This window comes from Malaya genurostris, chromosome 1 (assembly GCF_030247185.1).
Source record: "Malaya genurostris strain Urasoe2022 chromosome 1, Malgen_1.1, whole genome shotgun sequence".
NCBI lineage: Eukaryota > Metazoa > Arthropoda > Insecta > Diptera > Culicidae > Malaya > Malaya genurostris.
In genome coordinates, this window is record NC_080570.1 from 163,011,461 (window position 1) to 163,030,860 (window position 19,400).

The following is a 19,400-nucleotide window of genomic DNA, read 5'->3' on the forward strand; positions in this document are numbered from 1 at the left end:
TTTGAGTGACGGCAACGTTTGTCAACAATGTGATCGGCGCGATTCGTAAATCGCATGCCCAGTGGTGTAAGAGTTGTTCGAACAGACAGTGCGGGATGTCTGACTTTTTTTTTGACACATCAGCTACTTCGTTTCGTTCCATCCGCGAAGCAGAATAGCAGAGAGTTAACTTTTTTTTTCGCTACCGCCGTGTTTATCGCGAAAGTTCAAGCTGGTGTCTACGGGAAAAAAGTGGTCAACTAGCGCAGAATCCTCCGGTACCGTGAATATTGACCAAACGTGCCGAAGGAGCAGCATGTTGCAGCGATAAATAAACTTGCTGCATCGTCATTCTTTCACTTTGCGTGCTGATGAGTGAAAAAAGCGAAAAAAGAAAGGCTCGATTGGAAGAGCAAGAAGAAGAAGAAGAAGAGTAGGAAAACGAAATCGTCGGATTGAGAAACCAGTAAATTCGTAGGAATCGGCTGTTCAGAGCGAACCGTACGGCTGGATAATGGCACTCCGAAAGGTAAAGGGCAACTTCGAACGAATGTTCGATAAGAATCTCACGGATTTGGTGCGAGGAATTCGGAACAACAAGGACAACGAAGCAAAGTATATTGCCCAGTGCATGGAGGAGATTAAACAGGAACTGCGACAGGATAACATCAACGTAAAAGCCAATGCCGTCGCTAAGCTAACCTACCTTCAGATGGGCGGATACGACATTAGTTGGGCAGGTTTTAACATCATCGAGGTAATGAGTTCCAATCGATTCACCTGCAAGCGGATCGGATATTTAGCTGCCAGCCAGTGCTTCCATCCGGATAGCGAACTGCTGATGCTGACGACCAATATGGTTCGAAAGGATCTAAGTTCGACCAATCAGTACGATGCCGGAGTGACTCTCTCCGGGCTAAGTTGTTTCATTTCAACGGATTTGTCCCGAGATCTGGCAAATGACATCATGACTTTGGTAGCTTATGAGTACAGTCACCTTTTTCTCTCCCCCCGGTCTAATGGTATTTCGTTTTTAGATGAGTTCCACCCGACCATATCTTCGGATGAAAGCCGTCCTGATGATGTATAAGGTGTTTCTGCGATATCCGGAAGCACTGCGACCTGCCTTTCCGAAGCTGAAGGAAAAACTGGAAGATCCGGACCCGGGGGTGCAATCCGCGGCGGTTAACGTCATCTGCGAGTTAGCCCGAAAAAATCCGAAAAATTATCTCTCACTGGCACCGATCTTCTTCAAGCTGATGACCACCAGCACCAACAATTGGATGCTGATAAAAATTATTAAACTGGTGAGTCTGACCCCTTGACCCGTTGACGGTATCTGTTTTGGATTTTTTATTCAAATTATTTTTTTTACTTTCGCGATTCAAATTCAACTCTTCGGGAAGTTTGCCAGCCTGACGGCTATCGAACCGGCCCTCGGTAGGAAATTGACGCATCCTTTGATTGAGCTGATTTCAAGGTTTTTTTTTCTCCCCAGCAGACTTTCCCTATTTTCTCAAATCAGTTTAACTTATCGCTCGCGGCGTGTCGTTTTATAGTCGTATTTCGAAATTCAATAATTTGTTATATTTGGATACAGTTTTTTTTTGCTTTCTACTATTCTGTTTCTCTCTTCCATTACAGTTTGGTGCTTTAACTCCGCTAGAACCTCGATTAGGCAAAAAGCTCATTGAACCGTTGACCAATTTAATTCATAGGCAAGTAATGCGCTTTAATTTTGCTATTGCTAGTTTTTTTTCTTCTCTTTATTTATTAGTAGAATTGTGTGACAGGGATGATAGGATTAATAGAATCGTTAGATAGAATGCTTAGATCGCTATTTATAATTTGTTATTGCTTTGAAAGCTTTCTGTATTTGAGGTACCGTTAGACTGGGAAATAAGAACATTACTCGCAACCGTGGAACAGGCGAAAAGGCGACCATGAAGGTGGAACAGTTGTGAGATTATGACAAAATATGGAAGATTGATGAAGAAATGGTCGGATCACATAAATGCCAAATGTACGCGGCGGCAGTGCGATGTGAGAGTACGGCTTCATAACGATATTGTAGGCAAAATTAAATACCAGCCGCAAATGTCAGTTATGTGGGGTTCCAGATATCAACCAAAAAAAATGACCGGGTGGCCCTCGAATGGCTCTACAATGAGAGTACGTCTACCCCAAAGGAAGAAGATATCAGCGAGATCCAGCAATAAAACAACCTTTTTTTAATTAAAAATGTGCGTTCGGTCATGGTAATCTGACGTCAATAAACCGTGATAAAAAAAATTTCAAATTAGAAAAAGCAACCCGGAAAAGAAGAATACGAATCAAACGATCGGCAATGACCTAGATGGCGAAAACAGACTTACGATTGGAGGTTAAGAATATTCTCCGTAAGCGAGTGAATGAGTTATCAGCCTTCTTAGCTTTGATATGGCAGTGTCGCAGGAAGTTTGTGGAATGGTACAGACAATAACGAAACGGTGTAGCAAAAATGGCAACTGTCTACCAGAGCTGTAGCACAGCCAACATGTCATCATAAATCAAGTAAACCATGATTTTCTACTACACGGAGACAATGACAGCGCTTCTAGTGAGAAACGCGTGTGCTTTTTTTCCATTAGCTACTGTGATTGTGTTAAATGCGCAGGCGGGAGTATTTACGCATCGATTTTTCACCAAACGGCGCTTTCGGTGTCACGGGTCGCTTAACTTTATTACTATTACACTGGGGAATCTAGATGTATTTTATTTATGAAAAATCAGTCATGTGACGAATTCGAACAAAAGTTTTCAGCACCCTCACAAATTTTAATGGAACTTTCTGGACATGTAGACTTTGTCACAAAAGTCTCCATATCATCGGGAATATGTTCAGCAATTTATGATAAAATGTTCAGCAGTATGAGACAAAGCTAACTCAAAGTTTTTTTTTATTGTTGGTATGAACGAGCATTAAGGTGAAATTTAGTGCCAAATTAAGGCAGGAAAATTCAACCGCATGAATTGAACAAATCATCACACAAAGCGTATCGTGCAAAATCGAGACATAGAAATATAGAATATTTTCAGTGATTGAGTACAGTTGGCTTACGACACGGTTTTTTCGCTAGTAGAACAGACACTAAATATGGATGGTTTAAAACAATCATTTTTTTTTAAATTGAATAATATGAGGGAGACATACTTGTGCATGTTGTTTAAGACGGCCAATTAAGTCATTCAACTTATAACTAAAATGCTCTTATAAATGAGTTAATTTTTAGTTATATTTAAATATTTGTCATGAGCTATGCACTACTCATTCGATTCATAAGCGAGAGATGTGAATACTGAGTGTGATAATTGTTGTGGTCGACTGATTACCGATGTAACTCCTAAACAACTCTAAAGACTGTCCCAGAAAGTATGGACGCACTTTGATTACGCTGTAAATAATTCACAAGTGTTAGATATTCAAATTTTATTCGATATACTGATAGTATTAGACTACAACAACAGAATATTACTCTCAACATTTGCTACTTACCCATTGTAGACTTGCGAACGTTCCTCATTAAATTCCGTACAGACTTCTTGGCGACAAGTTTTGACACTTTTTTCCAATCTTTTTCGAACTGTTGAATGGTTTCGGCTGCCGAGACATGTTTCCTAAGATGTACCTTCGTTAATGCCCAAAATTCCTTAATAGGTCGAAGTTGTGGGCAATTTGGTGGATTCATGTCTTTTGGGACGACCGTTGATTTCGAGTAGTGTCTAGAAGAAAGATCTGTCCAGAAGGCAACAGAACCCTTGTGGCTTCGAATCATGGATAGAAGTCGTTTTTGTAAACATTCCTTGATGTATATTTCGCTGTTCATTGAAGCAGTGGTGATGAAGGGTTTCGAAATTTTACCGCAGCTACAAATTGCTTGCCAGACCATAGCTTTCTTACCAAATTTTTCGACTTCAATCGATGTCTCGGACTGGTTTAACACTTGCCCTTCTCGCACCGTATAATATTGTGGTCCAGGCAAGGATTTGTAATCGAGTTTAACGTAGGTTTCGTTGTCCATGATTATGCAGTTAAAATTTCCAGCAAGAATCGTATTGTACAGCTTTCGAACCCTCGGCCTGATCGATGCTTCTTGTTTCGGACTACGTTTTGGTTGTTTCTGCTTCTTATAGGTTTCGAAGATTCAAACGTTCTTTAGCACGAAGAAGTGCCCACTTTTTTGGCCACATCCCGAACTGAATCCTCATTATTTTGCTCGATTTTTGCTATCTTTCTCAGTGACAGTCTGTGCGTTCTGTGCACCATTTGTACACAATTTTTCGACGTTGTTCTACTGAAAGTCCACGCATTTCGAAACAAACTAATGAAAACGAATAAACAACTGCACAAATGGTTAGAGAAGAGTGTAAACAACAGGACGCTGCCATAAAAATTGACAAATTCTGAACCATTGCGAAATGGCAGCGGTTTTTGGTTGCGCATATACTTTCTAGGACAGTCTTTAATAAACACTGGCTTTATTCGCACTCGAATTTCGAACTGCTAAAAATATACAAAGATAATCAAATTATTCTAGATTTGCACAAAATTAATGATTTTTATCTCCGATTTGCAAAAGCAAACCTTTATAGTTTATTAGATAACATTTGAAGCCATTAGAAAGGCTGATTTTGTATAATACTCCCTATAGTTGTGTTTCTTCTTTGATACTCGTTGATACCAAATATTTCAGAAAACTTTAGTTTTGAATTATGTGTAATTATGTCATACAACTGAAAATGTTAGCAAAAGATAATGAACTTAGTCACATTAGTTTGCGATATCCGCTGCCAGAAGCCTAGCAAGTAATGTTCAAAAACCATCCAAATTAAACTTTCATTCCGGGTTGATTGTTGGATATCTATCTAGATTGACTCACAGAAAAATGATTCAAATGGAAATTCTCATAATGTGGGTTGGTTGCTTTAAACTCTACATTGCAAATTTCGAATCCCAGCTCATGGTTCCAAATTAGAAGTAATCAAAGTACTACGAAATGAGGCTATCATAAATTTATCAGATATGGATAGATTGAACTTTTCAAATCGAAGGTATTATGGTGCGATAAATCGTTTTTGTCTGATTCATGATTAAGGCCCGTACCCAGGATTTCTTTTCGGGAGGGGCCCAAAGATTGTAAAATAATTTTACTGGAGATTGCTCATGTACCTAATTCTCGGTGTGCCTGTTACGGGTGTTAAACTTTAAACTTTTCCATTGGAACTGATATTGCATTACATTTCATTACGTTTACTGTCTTGTTATTTGTGTAACACATGTCTGAGACCTTCTAAATAATATATCTGTTTTTGATTTAGGGAGGGAATAGGGACTGAGTTTGAATTTTGGTTTTGAGTGCAGTTTAGAATTTGTTTTTCGTTTATTGCTGCGTCATTTTTGAAGACGTTTTGAAATTTTTGACACTTATCACTCTGTGATTTCGGAAACAAAAATCGGTCACCAATAATCCACTTTTTTCAATATTTATTAGTCGAGTTTTAAAGCTTTTGCCTTACCTTTCTTTGTACGTAAGAGAAAAAGCGAAAAATCATCTTGAAGAATATTTATTTTCAATTTAAAATTAATATTTGAATAAAAACTTTACACAATTTAAGTAGGAAATACTTAGGAACGTTCTCAAATTTAAAATTTAGGCCGTCATTTCGAAATCAAATATCAAATTATTGTTTTCAAAAGCATCTTCAGGAATGTGAAATTGGAAAATATGTTTGTTACTGCTCTTTATTGAAGTGTAGCATTTTTCGGATTGAAAGTCAAAAAAATGATCGACAAAAGTGCTTGAGCTCTTTTTTCTCAAATCTCTAGTATAGTTTTATCTGAAATATAACGCCCTTAATATAATATCTGGACTTGCTATAATTTTAAAAAAATCTGAAAGTTTGCTTCAGAATTGGAATCATATTTATAACATAATGAGATATAAATATTAAGATCATATATAATTTTGATAGAATCCTGTTATGCTCTGTTGATCGGGTAGAGCTCAACTAAAAAATGACGAAACTCGATATGGGACTGATATGCGAGTAGGAACAGTATAGTAAAGCATAAACATAGATTTTTAGATTAATATGTAAATCACTAGAATTTAGAGCTAAGATAGCCAACAAGCCACGGAATTATGCACAGTTCCCTAACAAAGCCTATTTTTTAAAACGATTTTGTTACCTTACCCAACCAACCAAAAAAATAGCACCTCGGCAATGAGCCTGCTGTACGAATGCATCAACACGGTGATCGCGGTTCTGATTAGCATTAGCAGCGGCATGCCGAATCACAGTGCTTCCATCCAACTGTGCGTTCAGAAACTGCGCATCCTGATTGAAGATTCGGACCAGAACCGTAAGTTTTCATTTGTTGTCAGCTTTTCTTTGAATTACCAACCTTTTTTGCACTTCCATTTGATTGCAGTGAAGTACCTCGGTTTGCTGGCGATGTCCAAGATTCTGAAGACGCACCCGAAAAGCGTTCAAACCCATAAAGATCTGATCCTGGCCTGTCTGGATGATAAGGACGAATCGATTCGATTGCGTGCGCTGGATCTGCTGTACGGTATGGTTTCGAAGAAGAACCTGATGGAGATCGTGCGGCGGTTGTTGGGACACATGGAACGAGCCGAGGGTTCCGCGTACCGCGACGAGCTACTGTTCAAGGTGATCGAGATCTGTTCGCAGGGTTCGTACCAGTACGTGACCAATTTCGAGTGGTATCTGACGGTGCTGGTTGAGTTGATTCAGCTGGAATCCGGATCGAAACACGGCAAGGTGATCGCTACCCAACTGCTAGACGTGGCGATCCGTGTCCAAGCCGTTCGAACCTTTGCGGTCAACGAAATGTCCAGTCTGCTGGCTAGCTATCCGGTCACTTCCCAAAGTAGCACCATGCACGAGGTGTTGTACGCGGCAGCTTGGATCGTCGGAGAGTTCGGCAGTCACCTGGACAATCCGGAACAAACACTCGGTACGCTGTTGTTACCCCGTCAGTTGCCCGGCCATATTCAAGCCGTTTACGTACAGAACGTGATAAAGCTATTCGCAAATTTGGTGCATGATTGTTTGGAAGAAGACAACCTACCGAACATCCGAAAGTATTGCGACATGTTGCTCGATGGTCTTCCCGTTTATTTGAGTTCTGGTGATATCGAAGTACAGGAACGGGCCAGCTCTGCCTTCGTGATTGTTCAGATGCTCAAAGATCGACTGGATGGTGGAAATTCGGAAATTCTCACCGATATCGATACGGCGGTAGATGAGGCAGCAGTTCTCGGCAAATCATCATCGATTCCGGCGGAGGTAGCGGAGTTAATTGGGGAGATTCGCGAACTGTTTGTGGGTGATTTGAACCCGGTAGCACCGAAAGCGCAGCGCAAGGTTCCACTGCCGGACGGGTTGGATCTGGACGCGTGGATCAACACGCCACCGCAGGTTAGCAGCGAGTCGAGTGACGACGAAAAGTTCACACTGTTCGGCCAGAACGATGATGAGCCAGATGAACCAAATGGTGATCATAAAAATTACAGGAAAATCGAACACAGTCAAGAAGAACTGGATAGGGTATGATCTGTGCTGATTTTTTTTTTGCTCGACAAATTTCCAAACTTACTTGATGATGTTGTTCTCCTAGATTCGCGAAGCCCGGCTCCTGGAACAGACGAACAACCCTAACTATTTGAAGCCGGTGAAGAAGATCGATTCGGGTGACTACCAGAATGCAACCGAGCCGTTGGAGGATATTCCGATTGCCGAAATCGCTCTGGAAGTTCCTCTCAAGATACATTGTAAAATTTCCCGCGGGGGATTTTTTCCGGATTTTACTCAATCCCTTTTCATTCTATTTTACAGCCACTAAGCGATCGGACAAGTATTTGCTAGAACAATCCAAAACGGCCAAATCGGAAGGGAAGAGTAAGAAGGGGCGGAAAAAATCCAAGCGTCATAAGAAAAGTAGCAAGCCAAACTACAGCGAAAGTGATTCGGAAAGTGATGGTGAGTGGTTCTGTGGATGGAAATTTGACAGGAAAAAAAAAGTTCTAGCATTTTTCTTTCTTCTCCAGAACCCAAACCGTTGCATGTTGTCAACACGGTAGTCGAACTTCCGGAGGGTGCAATCATGTCCGACAACGAGGACAAGACGAACGAAGATCCGGATGATCCACACCGTGCGCTAGACATCAATCTGGATGTGTGAGTATATTATTCTGGTTGTATGGCGTGTTTAAATGTTAAACAATTGTTATTTTACTAGCCTTGTTGAAGTCGATCGTCCAAAGCGCCCACCTCCCAAATCGACTGCCCTCCTGTTGTCGGAACCGGGTGGTTCCTCCATTGTTGACGTTCCACCAGGAAAATCCAAAGCTAACCTGGATACGACGAACGACGACGCCAGTCGAAAGGAAAAACGAAAGGACAAGGAACATAAACATCGGCGTCGTCACGGACGACGAACGACAGAGAATGAAGGGCCGACTGAACCCGGTAGCCACAACGATAAATTAGGCAAAACATCCTCACACTCGTCTTTGGGATCCTCACGGGAAGCCAGACAGCCGAACCTAGTGGATTCGCTTGGGCTAGATTTGGGACAGCCGTCGAGCGAAAAACAATCCAGCAAAAAGAAGAAAAAACATTCGCAAGTGCAGAGTGCCAACGGAGAGGATGCCGCAGCCATGGAACAAATGACGGAAAAGGTTCATCACAGAAAGAAAAAGTCCAAGAAGGATAAATCTTCTAAACGCGAGAAACAAATGAGCGGCTACGAAGAGGCACTAGGCATCTCGACGCCTAGCAAAGAGATTATTTAATAGATCCTATTCGCCAGCACTGAAGAAACCGGAAAGCCTGCTGTGTCCGCTATCCGTAATCCTATACCTAATGTCAAAGTACTCATTATCACTATGAATATCAGCTCACGATTTGCTCCGTTTCCGCTGAATGAGATTTCCGGAAGTTTTCTACTCTCTAGACTCTAACCTCCCACTCTGTATGTAGATGATGATGATGATAACAAAACAAATTAAGAGTTAATAGAACCACAAGCTACTGTTGAAAAGGCTGACCATCCGATTTTACCGACAACCAGTGACCGTTTATAGTTGGCTTGCGCAATTTGTCCTGCAGGGACGTCTGTAGTGAAAATGTAATAAATACCTAGCAGTCGAAGCCAAATTTTTCTAACGCTTCTGACTTCGGTTTTATGATTGGCGAGACGTAATGGGAAACGATCTGCGAAATAGGAAAACAAAATGCAACTTACTTCTAGGAGATAACTGTTAATTAATCAGTAATTACAAGCAAATGAGCATTATATATTATTATTACTATTATTATAATGGAAAAATCATCAGAATATATATAATTTATCTTATACGCGGTTGTAGAAACCTTTTTATTTAGTAGACATAAAAGAAAAATTTTCTAGACTACATCCTGAGTTTCGCGGAAAAGACTGTATTCAACAAGTATTTGCAACTTCTCTACTGCGCATCATCCTTTTTCTCGACAACCTCCAAACATGCTGTAATCTGCTCGTGATGCAGGTAAGACGGTGACGAGCTCAATTTGTCCGCGTCCCCGGTTATCAATTTTATATGGCGATTCGTCAGCAATGCTATCATTGAAAATGGTTTGATAATATACAGGGTGCGCCATCTGACCGTATCTTGTTTCAACATTAAACAACTTTTCGGTTGAGGTTCAAAAAGGCCGTAGGAGCAATTGACAGTTTCTCTTTGTTTACTTTCTCTTCTATTAATTACCAGGCGATTTTCACGTTTATCACTCAACTTTCCACTTTCAAACAGAATTGTAAAAATCAAGAAAATCTTTTTAATCACGTCACAATAATCGAAAGTGAAGAAAAACAAAAACTGTCACTTGCTAATACGGCCATTTAAAAAAACACAACCGAGATTTTTCAGTCGATTTTGACAGATAAACACAATTTCAGTAAGCCGATTCCAGCATATCGGATTTTGATAGAGCCCGCTATACTGGCAATGTTGCGCAAAATGCCCGCAAAAGTTATGAATCAAACGAGGGCAGTCATGTAATCGACGTTGCATTCTAATGGTGTTTTTCATTGAAAAACACTTACCTTACCTAACAGCTACAGGCCTGGGGTGTCCTTTGCTGTATCGAGAATACATCTCCACATAACTCGGTCCATGGCTGCTCGTCGCCAGCCACTCAAGGCACGGACGCTTCTGAGATCACCCTCCACTTGATCGATCCACCTTGCTCGCTGCGCTTCTCTTCTTCTTGGACCAGTCGGACTAGGTTCAAGAACCATTTTCACTGGGCTGTCGTTCGACATCCTTATGACATGCCCAGCCCATCGTAGACGTCCGATTTTAGCTGTCCGTACGATGGGTGGTTCTCCTAGCAGCTGTTGCAATTCGTGATTAATACGCCGTCTCCACGTTCCGTCTACCATCTGCACTCCGCCATAGATGGTCCTCAGTACCTTTCTTTCGGAAACACTGAGGGCGCGAAGAACAACCGGTCTTATGAGCGTTTTGTAGACGGTCAATTTCGTGCGGTGGCGTACTTTCCTCGATCGGAGGGTTTTTCTGAGTCCAAAGTACGCACAATTCCCGGCCAAAATACGTCTATGAATTTCTCTGCTGGTGTCATTATCGGCGGTCACCAGTGAGCTCAAATACACGAACTCGTCAACCACCTCGATATCGTCACCGTCTGTCAATATTCGTGGTGGGAGGCGTAGTTTTTCTTCTCTAGAGCCTCTTCCTCTCATGTATTTGGTTTTCGACGCATTTATCGCCAGTCCGATACGCCTAGCTTCAGCTTTCAGCCCGATGTAGATTTCCGTCATCTTGTCAAGGTTACGTGTTATAATATCAATATCGTCAGCGAAGCCAAAAAGTTGTACGGACTTTCGGAAGATCGTGCCACTCGTGTCGATCCTCGCTCTTCGAATCACACCTTCCAAGGCAATGTTGAACAAGATACAAACGAGTCCATCACCTTGTTGTAGCCCTCTCCGAGATTCGAAGGGACTCGAGAGCGTCCCAGATACTCAGACGTAGCACATCACTCTATCCATCGTTACTTTGACCAATCGCGTCAGTTTATCCGGGACACCGTATTCGTGCATGATCTGCCATAGCTGTTCTCGATCGATTGTGTCGTATGCCGCTTTGAAGTCAATGAACAGGTGATGCGTGGGTACGTTGTATTCACGACACTTCTGGAGTACTTGTCTTATCGCAAATATGTGATTATGTGATCCGTAGTGGCGCGGGCTCCAGTAAATCCCGCTTGGTACGGCCTACGAATTTCTTAGCTATTGGTGATAGACGACGGCAAAGGATTTGGGAGAGTACCTTGTAGGCGGCGTTGAGCGATGTGATTGCGCGGTAATTGCAACAGTCGAGCTTATCGCCCCTTATTGGACAAGAGGCTAAAAACCACATTGGGGACTGAATTGCGCATTGTCCAGTCGTTTACCAACCTTTGAAAAACACTGGTGGCGTGGATTGCTCTGGGTTTGCACTTTCGAGCAGAGATGGCAATGAAATACCTTCAGAATGTTGCATTTCCGTTCGAAGGTGCAAAACCAGAGCAATCCAAGCCACCAGTGTTTTTCAATGAAAAACGGCATAAGTTTGCTTCATGTGAAGCTACTCGCGGTTAATTTTAGCTTTTGGTTGAAATCTGACACTTGAGCGGTTATTTTGTGTCGTGCAGTTAAATTTAACTAAAACTTTCAAACCCATTTCAAAGTTTGACGAATGAAAAGTTATTTGAGTTTATTTTGCACTGGAAATAATTTTAACTAAATAATTGATATTAGAATTCTTTGCAAGATTTTTGTCAGCGTCGGAAAATAACCATCGATCTGTCAAAAATAACCATACTCTCGAGCAGGGTTATTTTTGGCAACATCAAAATAACCGCTCGAGTGTCAGATTTCAACCAAAAGTTAAAATTAACCACGAAATGGTTCACAGCCTTAGCCCGACTTTTGGTGATGATTTTTTTTTTCTAGTTATCTCGGTTGAGCACCTTTTTAGCATTGTACACCTGCAGTCCTTTCCTCTGCTTCACATTTCACACGATTTTGACTTCCCAAATTTTCGAGCTACAGATGATGCACAGAAAGATTGGGATTTTTTTCAATAATGGCTACTACCTTGTCCATCTGTCAAGAGCACACTTTACGATTTGTACCACTCCCAACCTTTCGATCCATAGTAAATTGTCTGGTCAAATCATCGTGATTCGACCGTCATTTTACTGAATGTAAACAAGAATGTAAACATGTTGTATCACGAAACAAAATGGAGAATTTCAGCTATCACATAAGTCAAACGTTTCTGGGATCCGAGATAACAATTTAAATTCGTGCATTGAACCATCAATTCAGGATAACTTCACTTCACACACTTCGTAACACAAAAGCAAAGCCTTGGTATTACATTCCTGCAGTGGAATTTGACCTTCTGCTTCAACAGACTTCGCAGCCGATTCAGAGTGTACAGAACCATTGCATGGCTAGTGCTACGATTCTACTGATACTACGAATCCTTCCAGGTCGGGGCTAGAACATACGACTTCGTAACACCTAACACTTATAAAAATTTGACCGCCAAGTAACAGTTCGGCTGAAAAGTTCGTATCGTTTAATAGAAACACACATTTTTTTTGCCAAAATTCGTTTTTATTATTCAACATAATTGCCATCAGAGGCGATACAGCGATTATAGCGATCTTCCAACTTTTCGATACCATTTTTGTAGTACGATTCGTCCTTTGCCTCAAAATAGGCCTCAGTTTCAGCGATTACCTCTTCATTGCTTTTAATGTTTTTACCAGCGAGCATTCTCTTGAGGTCTGAGAACAGAAAAAAGTCACTGGGGGCCAAATCTGGAGAATACGGTGGATGAGGGAGCAATTCGAAGCCCAATTAGTTCAATTTCAGCATGGTTTTCATCGACTTGTGACACGGTGCATTGTCTTGATGAAACAAAACTTTTTTCTTCTTCAAATGAGGCCGTTTTTTTTAAATTTCGTCCTTCAAACACTCTAATAACGCTATATAATAGTCACTGTTGATGGTTTTTCCCTTTTCAAGGTAGTCGATGAAAATTATATCATGCGAATCCCAAAATACAGACGCCATAACCTTACCGGCCGATTGTTGAGTCTTTCCACGCTTTGGGTTCGGTTCATCGCGTGCACTCCACTCAACTGACTGTCGATTGGACTCCGGAGTTAAGTGATGGAACCATGTTTCGTCCATTGTTATATATCGACGAAAAAAATCGGTTTTATTTCGATATAACAGCTCCAAACACTGCTCAGAATCATCAATTCGTTGTTGTTTTTGATCGATTGTGAGCCCACGCGGAACCCATTTTGCACAAAGCTTTCTCATATCCAAATATTCGTGAATAATATGTCCAACACGTTCCTTCGATATCTTTAGGGTGTCAGCTATCTCGATCAACTTCACTTTACGGTCATTGAAAATCATTTTGTGGATTTTTTTCACGTTTTCATCGGTAACAGCCTCTTTTGGACGTTCACTGCGTTCATCGTCTTCGGTGCTCATATGACCAGTACGAAATTTTGCAAACCACTTACGAATTGTTGCTTCGCCCGGTGCAGAGTCTGGATAACACTCATCAAGCCATTTTTTGGTATCGGCGGCACTTTTTTTCATCAAAAAGTAGTGTTTCATCAACACACGAAATTCCTTTTTTTCCATTTTTTTCACAATAACATAAGTAGCTTCAGTCAAAATGCAATATCTCACAAACTAATAATCAGACAGCTGTCAAATTTATACACGTATCTTTTGAATGTTAGTACTAACTGAAAATGGTATGGATTTAATTCTAGTGGCGCCCTCTCATAGAAACGATACGAACTTTTCAGCCGATCTGTTAAATCGATTTAAGAATTGATTTTTTAACCATTCCGGTCACACTTGCTATGAACGAACAACATTTTCTGGTTTTAAGGGCCTTTAGTTACGCCACCGACAAGGAAACCTACTAAGACGACTCTGGATACCATTTCACACAACTGAAGCAACAAGTAAAACACCGTAATTCGAATGGTTAAATATACAGTTAGTTTATAAACGTTGATTTATTGTAACATTGTAACAAACTATCCTATCGATTATCGCTACCGATTTTGTGTTCTTCGAAACGAAGTTGGCAACATTTCCCTTAAAACCGTCCTTTCACATTAGATTGCAACAGTTGTAGTAGTTAATGGTTCGAGAGCTCAGTGCAAGTACCTTCCATGCGTGCACCGTCTTGATCGGTCCGGTTTGACAGCGGTCAACTGTTCGATCCCTTCGAGTATCGACCTGCGGCTGTCAGTAGAGCATCGAGCTGGAGGCAACCTTTTTCGAACGGAAACTGTTGGCCGCCATACTCATCCGCATGTGTTGGAAGGTAAGCGGAACGCTCAATCTCCGATCGCGATGTTTGTAGCATTCGTTATAATCCAACCGCATACCGAGCTGACGAAGCGTTTCGCTAGTCGAAATCGCTAGCTGATAGAGAAACTGTCCGACGAAGTTCTCGTACTCGTTTCCAATCTCCTGCAGCAGCGTCTGGTGCGTGGACAGATGCTGTTCGAATGTTTTCGCCTGTTCGTCTCGTTCCAGCATCTGCTCCGTGGTGATCCCGTACTTGCCTTTCTGTTCACTGGATTTAATTTGATCCTGATCAGAGAGGAAAACAAAAACTCAGATGGGAAACGAATTCGATGAATTAACAATCTCACCTGAAAAGTCTTTCTCGCCTCATGTTCGGTGAAACACAACCGATAGAAGCGCTCTTGCCAACCCTCGAGCTTGCGTACGGTGTGAAAAACGTGATCCAGCGTGTTAACGATGTGCTGTGAAGTGTCATCCAGGAATATTCCAATTCGAATCTCTTCCAAGAACTGATGGTGCGCTTCAAGAATATCATCCAGTGCCTTCGCCTGGTTGACTCGGGGCAAAAACTGAACCCAAGAACATTCGATCACCTCAAACAGAATGTAGTACTGCATCTGACAAATGAAGTTAATCATCTGCGAGGTGGTGAGCTGCAGTCGTAGAATGATCGGGCCGATGTGTTTCTGCAGGGGCCTTAGCGATTTGGCGTCCAGCATCTGACGTTTCCACGTTCGGCAGAGCATAAATTCAACGTGTTTCATGTTCCAAAGATGCTTGAAAAAAGTCTGATACCGGCAAAGAGACGGTTCCAGTATGGTCGACAAAGGGCCGCACACTTTGTAGGTCAACCCGAACACATCCCACCCGGATTCTCCCTCGTAGTGCGTGAGAAAATGAACATCCAGATAGTTCAGCACTTCTGGTTCTTCCTTTTCAGCCGACGATATTCGAACGGCCGCTGCCAGAATGGAAAACAGATCGTGCTGGAATATTTCACTGGCCGGTCGATCCAGCTCGCTGTGCAAATTCTCCATCAGTAAATCGGTGAAGTGACCCTGCCCGAGAAGCAGATAGTTTCGCAAAGCCTGCAAGTGATCCAACAGCCGGTGCGGTCCGAGAACAATGTCCAGCACCTGCTTCGATGTGTTCAAATATACGCTGTCTATCAGCAGATGCAGTTTTGAGGTACTAACAGGAGAAAACAAGAAGTCCAAATCATGTTCCAAGCACTGCTTGAGGTCGTTCCTTGCTTTCACGGGAGTTTTATCTTGACAAACTTCCCGTAGAAAATTGATGCTCTTTCCGATCACCAGAATTCTCTTGGCCATCGTATCGCTTACGAATCCTGGCAGCATGCTTCGCCGGATTCGATACTTCTGGTGCCACAGTTGATCGAAACCAACTTCGGAAATTTCCTCGATAAAAAATTCGCAGTTCGGATCGACAATCTCTCCGTTAATCAACCATCGAATGAGAGCATGCTGTAGGGGAACGCAAGCCGCTCTCAGCAGCTCGAGAGCACATTTACGATTTTCCGGGTGGCCATTCGAAGTGTAGTCATGAATCACGGTTGCCAGGGCACCTCCCTTCAAGTCTTTACAGGAGTCGGATATCTGTGCCAACCACTGAAACCGTTCCATCGGTCCCGCCAACCAAAGACGCAATTTCATCAGTGTCAATCGTTCTCCGCCCACCGAACTGAGTCCTTCGCGCCGCTGGCGGTTCAAATCCTCCTGCAAAATTGCCAACATTCCATAGTACTGCGTGAGTTCCTGTTGCAAGGCCGAAATGTAACCCTGCCCAAAGTTACCTTTCATGTAGCAATCGCTCTTTGAATCGGTAAACTTGAGTACCTTGTTGTGAAAGTGGCCTACTTCGGCCAACTGCAGCACCATTCCCGCATCGCTTATGCTCAACGTTCGTCCCTTGATATGATCCAACTTGAACTCTCCCGTGACAACGTGCTTTCGTAGGTATTTACCCTGAATTCCGGTGCATGCATAAATCACATCCTGAATCAACTGATCCTGCAGATTATTCGAGGCTAACTGAATCTCTTCCTCCGATAGCTCTCCGGATGCAGTTGAACTTCTTCCATCCGGAACGACTGACGAAGATCCACCCTTGAAAGGCATCACACGCAGTCCACTAACACCGTTGTCCGTCGATCGTGTTCGTAGCTCGATCCGGGAAAAGATACTCTCGAGATCCGTCCCCGGTGAACGCAAGTTCATCTCGGCACCTCTATTCGGCACACTTCCACTACTCATGTCACTGCGCAGATCTACGTTAAGATTCAATAACCTTCCATTGGTTTGCCCTTCACCGTCGGAATCCGCCAGCAACAGAAAGAATTCCAAAATCTGTGCCCTCCGTTTGCTGTCAGTCTACAAAAGAAAAACAATTGAAATACGATATTTTTCCGCCTAGCAATATCCCTACTCACATAAGCGCAAAGTTGTTCGTGCAATCCGCGAAACAAGGCGCTATCGCTCTGACTTCTACCGCTCGCAGTCAGATGTTGACCAATTCGGGCCACGATAGAACTTTCATCGCTACCGGAGGCGGATATTGAATTCGGTGTGTTGGCTATCAACTGGGTGGCTCCTTTTAGCAGGGAACCTGTAAAACAATGCACTTTTAGCAACGAATGTCCCAAGAAACATTCAACACGAGACGGAAATAAAAACAGATTGGCAGTGGGTATCAGGTGATGTTTTTTTTCCTTGTTTTCCTTTTGTTAACGAGCTGCGCTTCATCAGGCGCATAGTGGGAGGAAGTTGAAAACCGGAGGAAATAATATCATTCTGTTTTCGGTATGTTGATACACAAAAATTTCGTCAAATGAAGATAACGTCCAAGTGTAAACTGTCGATTGAGTGAACCGATATTTCGTATACTATAACACTAAATGTTGTCCACCAGTAGAACAATGTGATGCCACAGTGAGCCGTTACAAACCTACCGTATCGATCGCCTGCCAAGGTTTTGCATAGTTTTCGCAGCAGCTCGTAGATTTCGGTATAGTTTTGCTGGCGTTGGGAATGCATTTTTTCTGGCACTGGATATCATCCACTAGATCACGTAAGAGCACTATACAAGAATAAATCACTTAATATAATGTTAAAAAATCGAACTAATAAAATTTACGAATAGCTACCGCTAAAAGCATTGTTTTACTGCCGGCGGAGCTCGATATTTTTGACAGCGATCCTTGAACTGTCATAGTCAGAGATGCCATTTATACAGATTTATCTGTATTGTACAGATTTTTACATACGCATACAGAATACAGATTTGATACAGATTCCCGTAAAAAAATAAACCATTGATTTTACACCATAAACAATTGATGCACAATTCGATATATGGATTACAATACATTTTATTATATCTTGACAAAATTTTTTTCATTTCCAACGATTCAATATATTGTTTCTACGATTCTACAATTGACTTTATTGTACACGTGGTGTTTCAAACAATATGCAAACTGTAAATTTGATTGTTTTCCAAGAAAACATGTATGAGAAAATTTTATGAATTGAATTGTTACGATACTTAACAACCTATATATTCTATTGTTAAAGGCAAGTTCACAATTAATTGAATAGCGTATAACAATACATTAAAATATTTTTCAATGGTCAAAGTAAAATTGTGCCAGGTTTTGTAACAGCAAATTGTGTTGTTTTTCTACAATATTTTTTATTCGGGTTTCCTAAATTTAATACGAATCTCCCAAGAAGCAAAATAAAAACTTTTTCGTATGAGCAATCTATTAGTTTTTGATTGCAGTGACGAGAAGCAAAGTCTTGGTCTCATCGAATCTACCATTCTACAGCCATAATGTGTTGGAATAACATTTTTTAACATCATTTTATTGTTGAAATTTATTTTGTTAGTGAATACAGATAAATACAGATTTTTTATAGCGAGTAATACAGATTTCCTATGAAAATACCTGGCATCTCTGGTCATAGTATTAGGCTCTCTGACAGCTCACTTACAACCACAAATGCAAATGAGATTGGTTTGTTTTCATCAGGAAACGAATGCATTAAACACAGTTCAGACGATCAATCAACTTCGGTCGACGTCCAGATTGGTTTATTAATTTTATTTAGCCGAATATTGCTCACGTATACGACGTTAAAAAGTTCCGTGAACTTTCATATGAATTGCTTACAATTAATGTTGTTGTTCCGTAATCGTTCCATTCAGGTGATAGCCGCTTGATGCTGCGTGTGAATCGCTTTAACATATTGTTTTGTTTTCATCAGGAAACGTGTTGGCCACCCATTTTTCAGTTGGGCCACCGTTCATTTTTCACCGGGCATAGAAACCTCAATAGTTGATGTGCTCGCTACACTAGACCAAAACAGCATGAGAAAATTTTCATCGCGCGTTTAATGGAAACGAGTTCCCGTAAATGACCCACATTATCCGAAACGAATCAATTCCGAATCAGCGAGAAATTTTCATTCGGAACTCCATGTGGAAATCATAATGGATTCCGAATAAATTCCAATTCCAGTGCAACAACTGCCCACATTATAGATATGACGGAATGAGCAATGAATTCCTAATCGACTGCTCGATTTTGGGTGATCGATCTACCTGATTCAGTGTAAAAGTCAGGCGACTTACGCGATTTCATTACGCACTTCAGCTCGAGAAATGGATGATGCTGACTGAGGTAGATTTTCGATTTTCAGTTCAACAACGTTGAAACTAGGTTCGAAACTAGGATCAAACAAACGGTTTCACAGCAGACAGGGTGAAAACTAGATTAGGTTTAGCATCAAGCGAAAACGACATAATAGTTCTGCATATCCAAAACATTTAAGATTTAAATTTATATATACAGTTATTCATTTTTTTTGTAAAGAAATAAACCGAAAATCACCACGAAAATGTGCAAAATGAAGAAATAATAAGA

At 41.4% G+C, this 19,400-nt stretch overlaps 2 protein-coding genes across 4 annotated transcripts; one reads left to right on the forward strand and one right to left on the reverse strand.

The window, feature by feature from the left end:
• Positions 1-102: 102 nt before the first annotated feature.
• LOC131426583 (AP-3 complex subunit delta) lies at positions 103-9,405 on the forward strand. Of its 2 annotated transcripts, none has more exons than XM_058589439.1 (9): positions 103-955; positions 1,017-1,286; positions 1,386-1,459; positions 6,234-6,382; positions 6,452-7,593; positions 7,664-7,817; positions 7,882-8,025; positions 8,094-8,223; positions 8,285-9,405. In XM_058589439.1, exons 1-9 carry the CDS (start codon positions 494-496, stop codon positions 8,838-8,840), a joined length of 3,081 nt encoding a protein of 1,026 aa, XP_058445422.1. In that variant the 5' UTR covers positions 103-493; the 3' UTR covers positions 8,841-9,405. The 2 variants fall into 2 exon arrangements, with proteins under 2 accessions (XP_058445422.1, XP_058445420.1); XM_058589437.1 differs by lacking the exon at positions 1,386-1,459 and adding an exon at positions 1,624-1,697 and having other exon boundaries at positions 104-955.
• Positions 9,406-14,114: 4,709 nt separating this feature from the next.
• LOC131426585 (gamma-tubulin complex component 3) lies at positions 14,115-17,664 on the reverse strand. Of its 2 annotated transcripts, XM_058589443.1 has the most exons (5): positions 17,619-17,664; positions 17,424-17,551; positions 16,905-17,080; positions 14,803-16,845; positions 14,115-14,740 (listed from the first exon to the last, which is right to left on the reverse strand). In XM_058589443.1, exons 2-5 carry the CDS (start codon positions 17,506-17,508, stop codon positions 14,390-14,392), a joined length of 2,655 nt encoding a protein of 884 aa, XP_058445426.1. In that variant the 5' UTR covers positions 17,509-17,551; positions 17,619-17,664; the 3' UTR covers positions 14,115-14,389. The 2 variants fall into 2 exon arrangements, with proteins under 2 accessions (XP_058445426.1, XP_058445425.1); XM_058589442.1 differs by having other exon boundaries at positions 17,424-17,660.
• Between the last annotated feature and the right edge of the window lie 1,736 nt (positions 17,665-19,400).

Excerpts from the sequence above, each read along its gene's own strand:
- LOC131426583 (XM_058589439.1), top strand. The coding sequence starts at position 494 with ATGGCACTCCGAAAGGTAAAGGGCAACTTCGAACGAATGTTCGATAAG. Across the intron at positions 7,594-7,663 it reads GTCAAGAAGAACTGGATAGG|ATTCGCGAAGCCCGGCTCCT; the intron begins GTATGATCTGTG and ends TTGTTCTCCTAG. Across the intron at positions 8,026-8,093 it reads AAGTGATTCGGAAAGTGATG|AACCCAAACCGTTGCATGTT; the intron begins GTGAGTGGTTCT and ends TTTCTTCTCCAG.
- LOC131426585 (XM_058589443.1), bottom strand. The coding sequence starts at position 17,508 with ATGCATTCCCAACGCCAGCAAAACTATACCGAAATCTACGAGCTGCTG. Across the intron at positions 17,081-17,423 it reads CTTGGCAGGCGATCGATACG|GTTCCCTGCTAAAAGGAGCC; the intron begins GTAGGTTTGTAA and ends ATTGTTTTACAG. Across the intron at positions 14,741-14,802 it reads AGGCGAGAAAGACTTTTCAG|GATCAAATTAAATCCAGTGA; the intron begins GTGAGATTGTTA and ends CTCTCTGATCAG.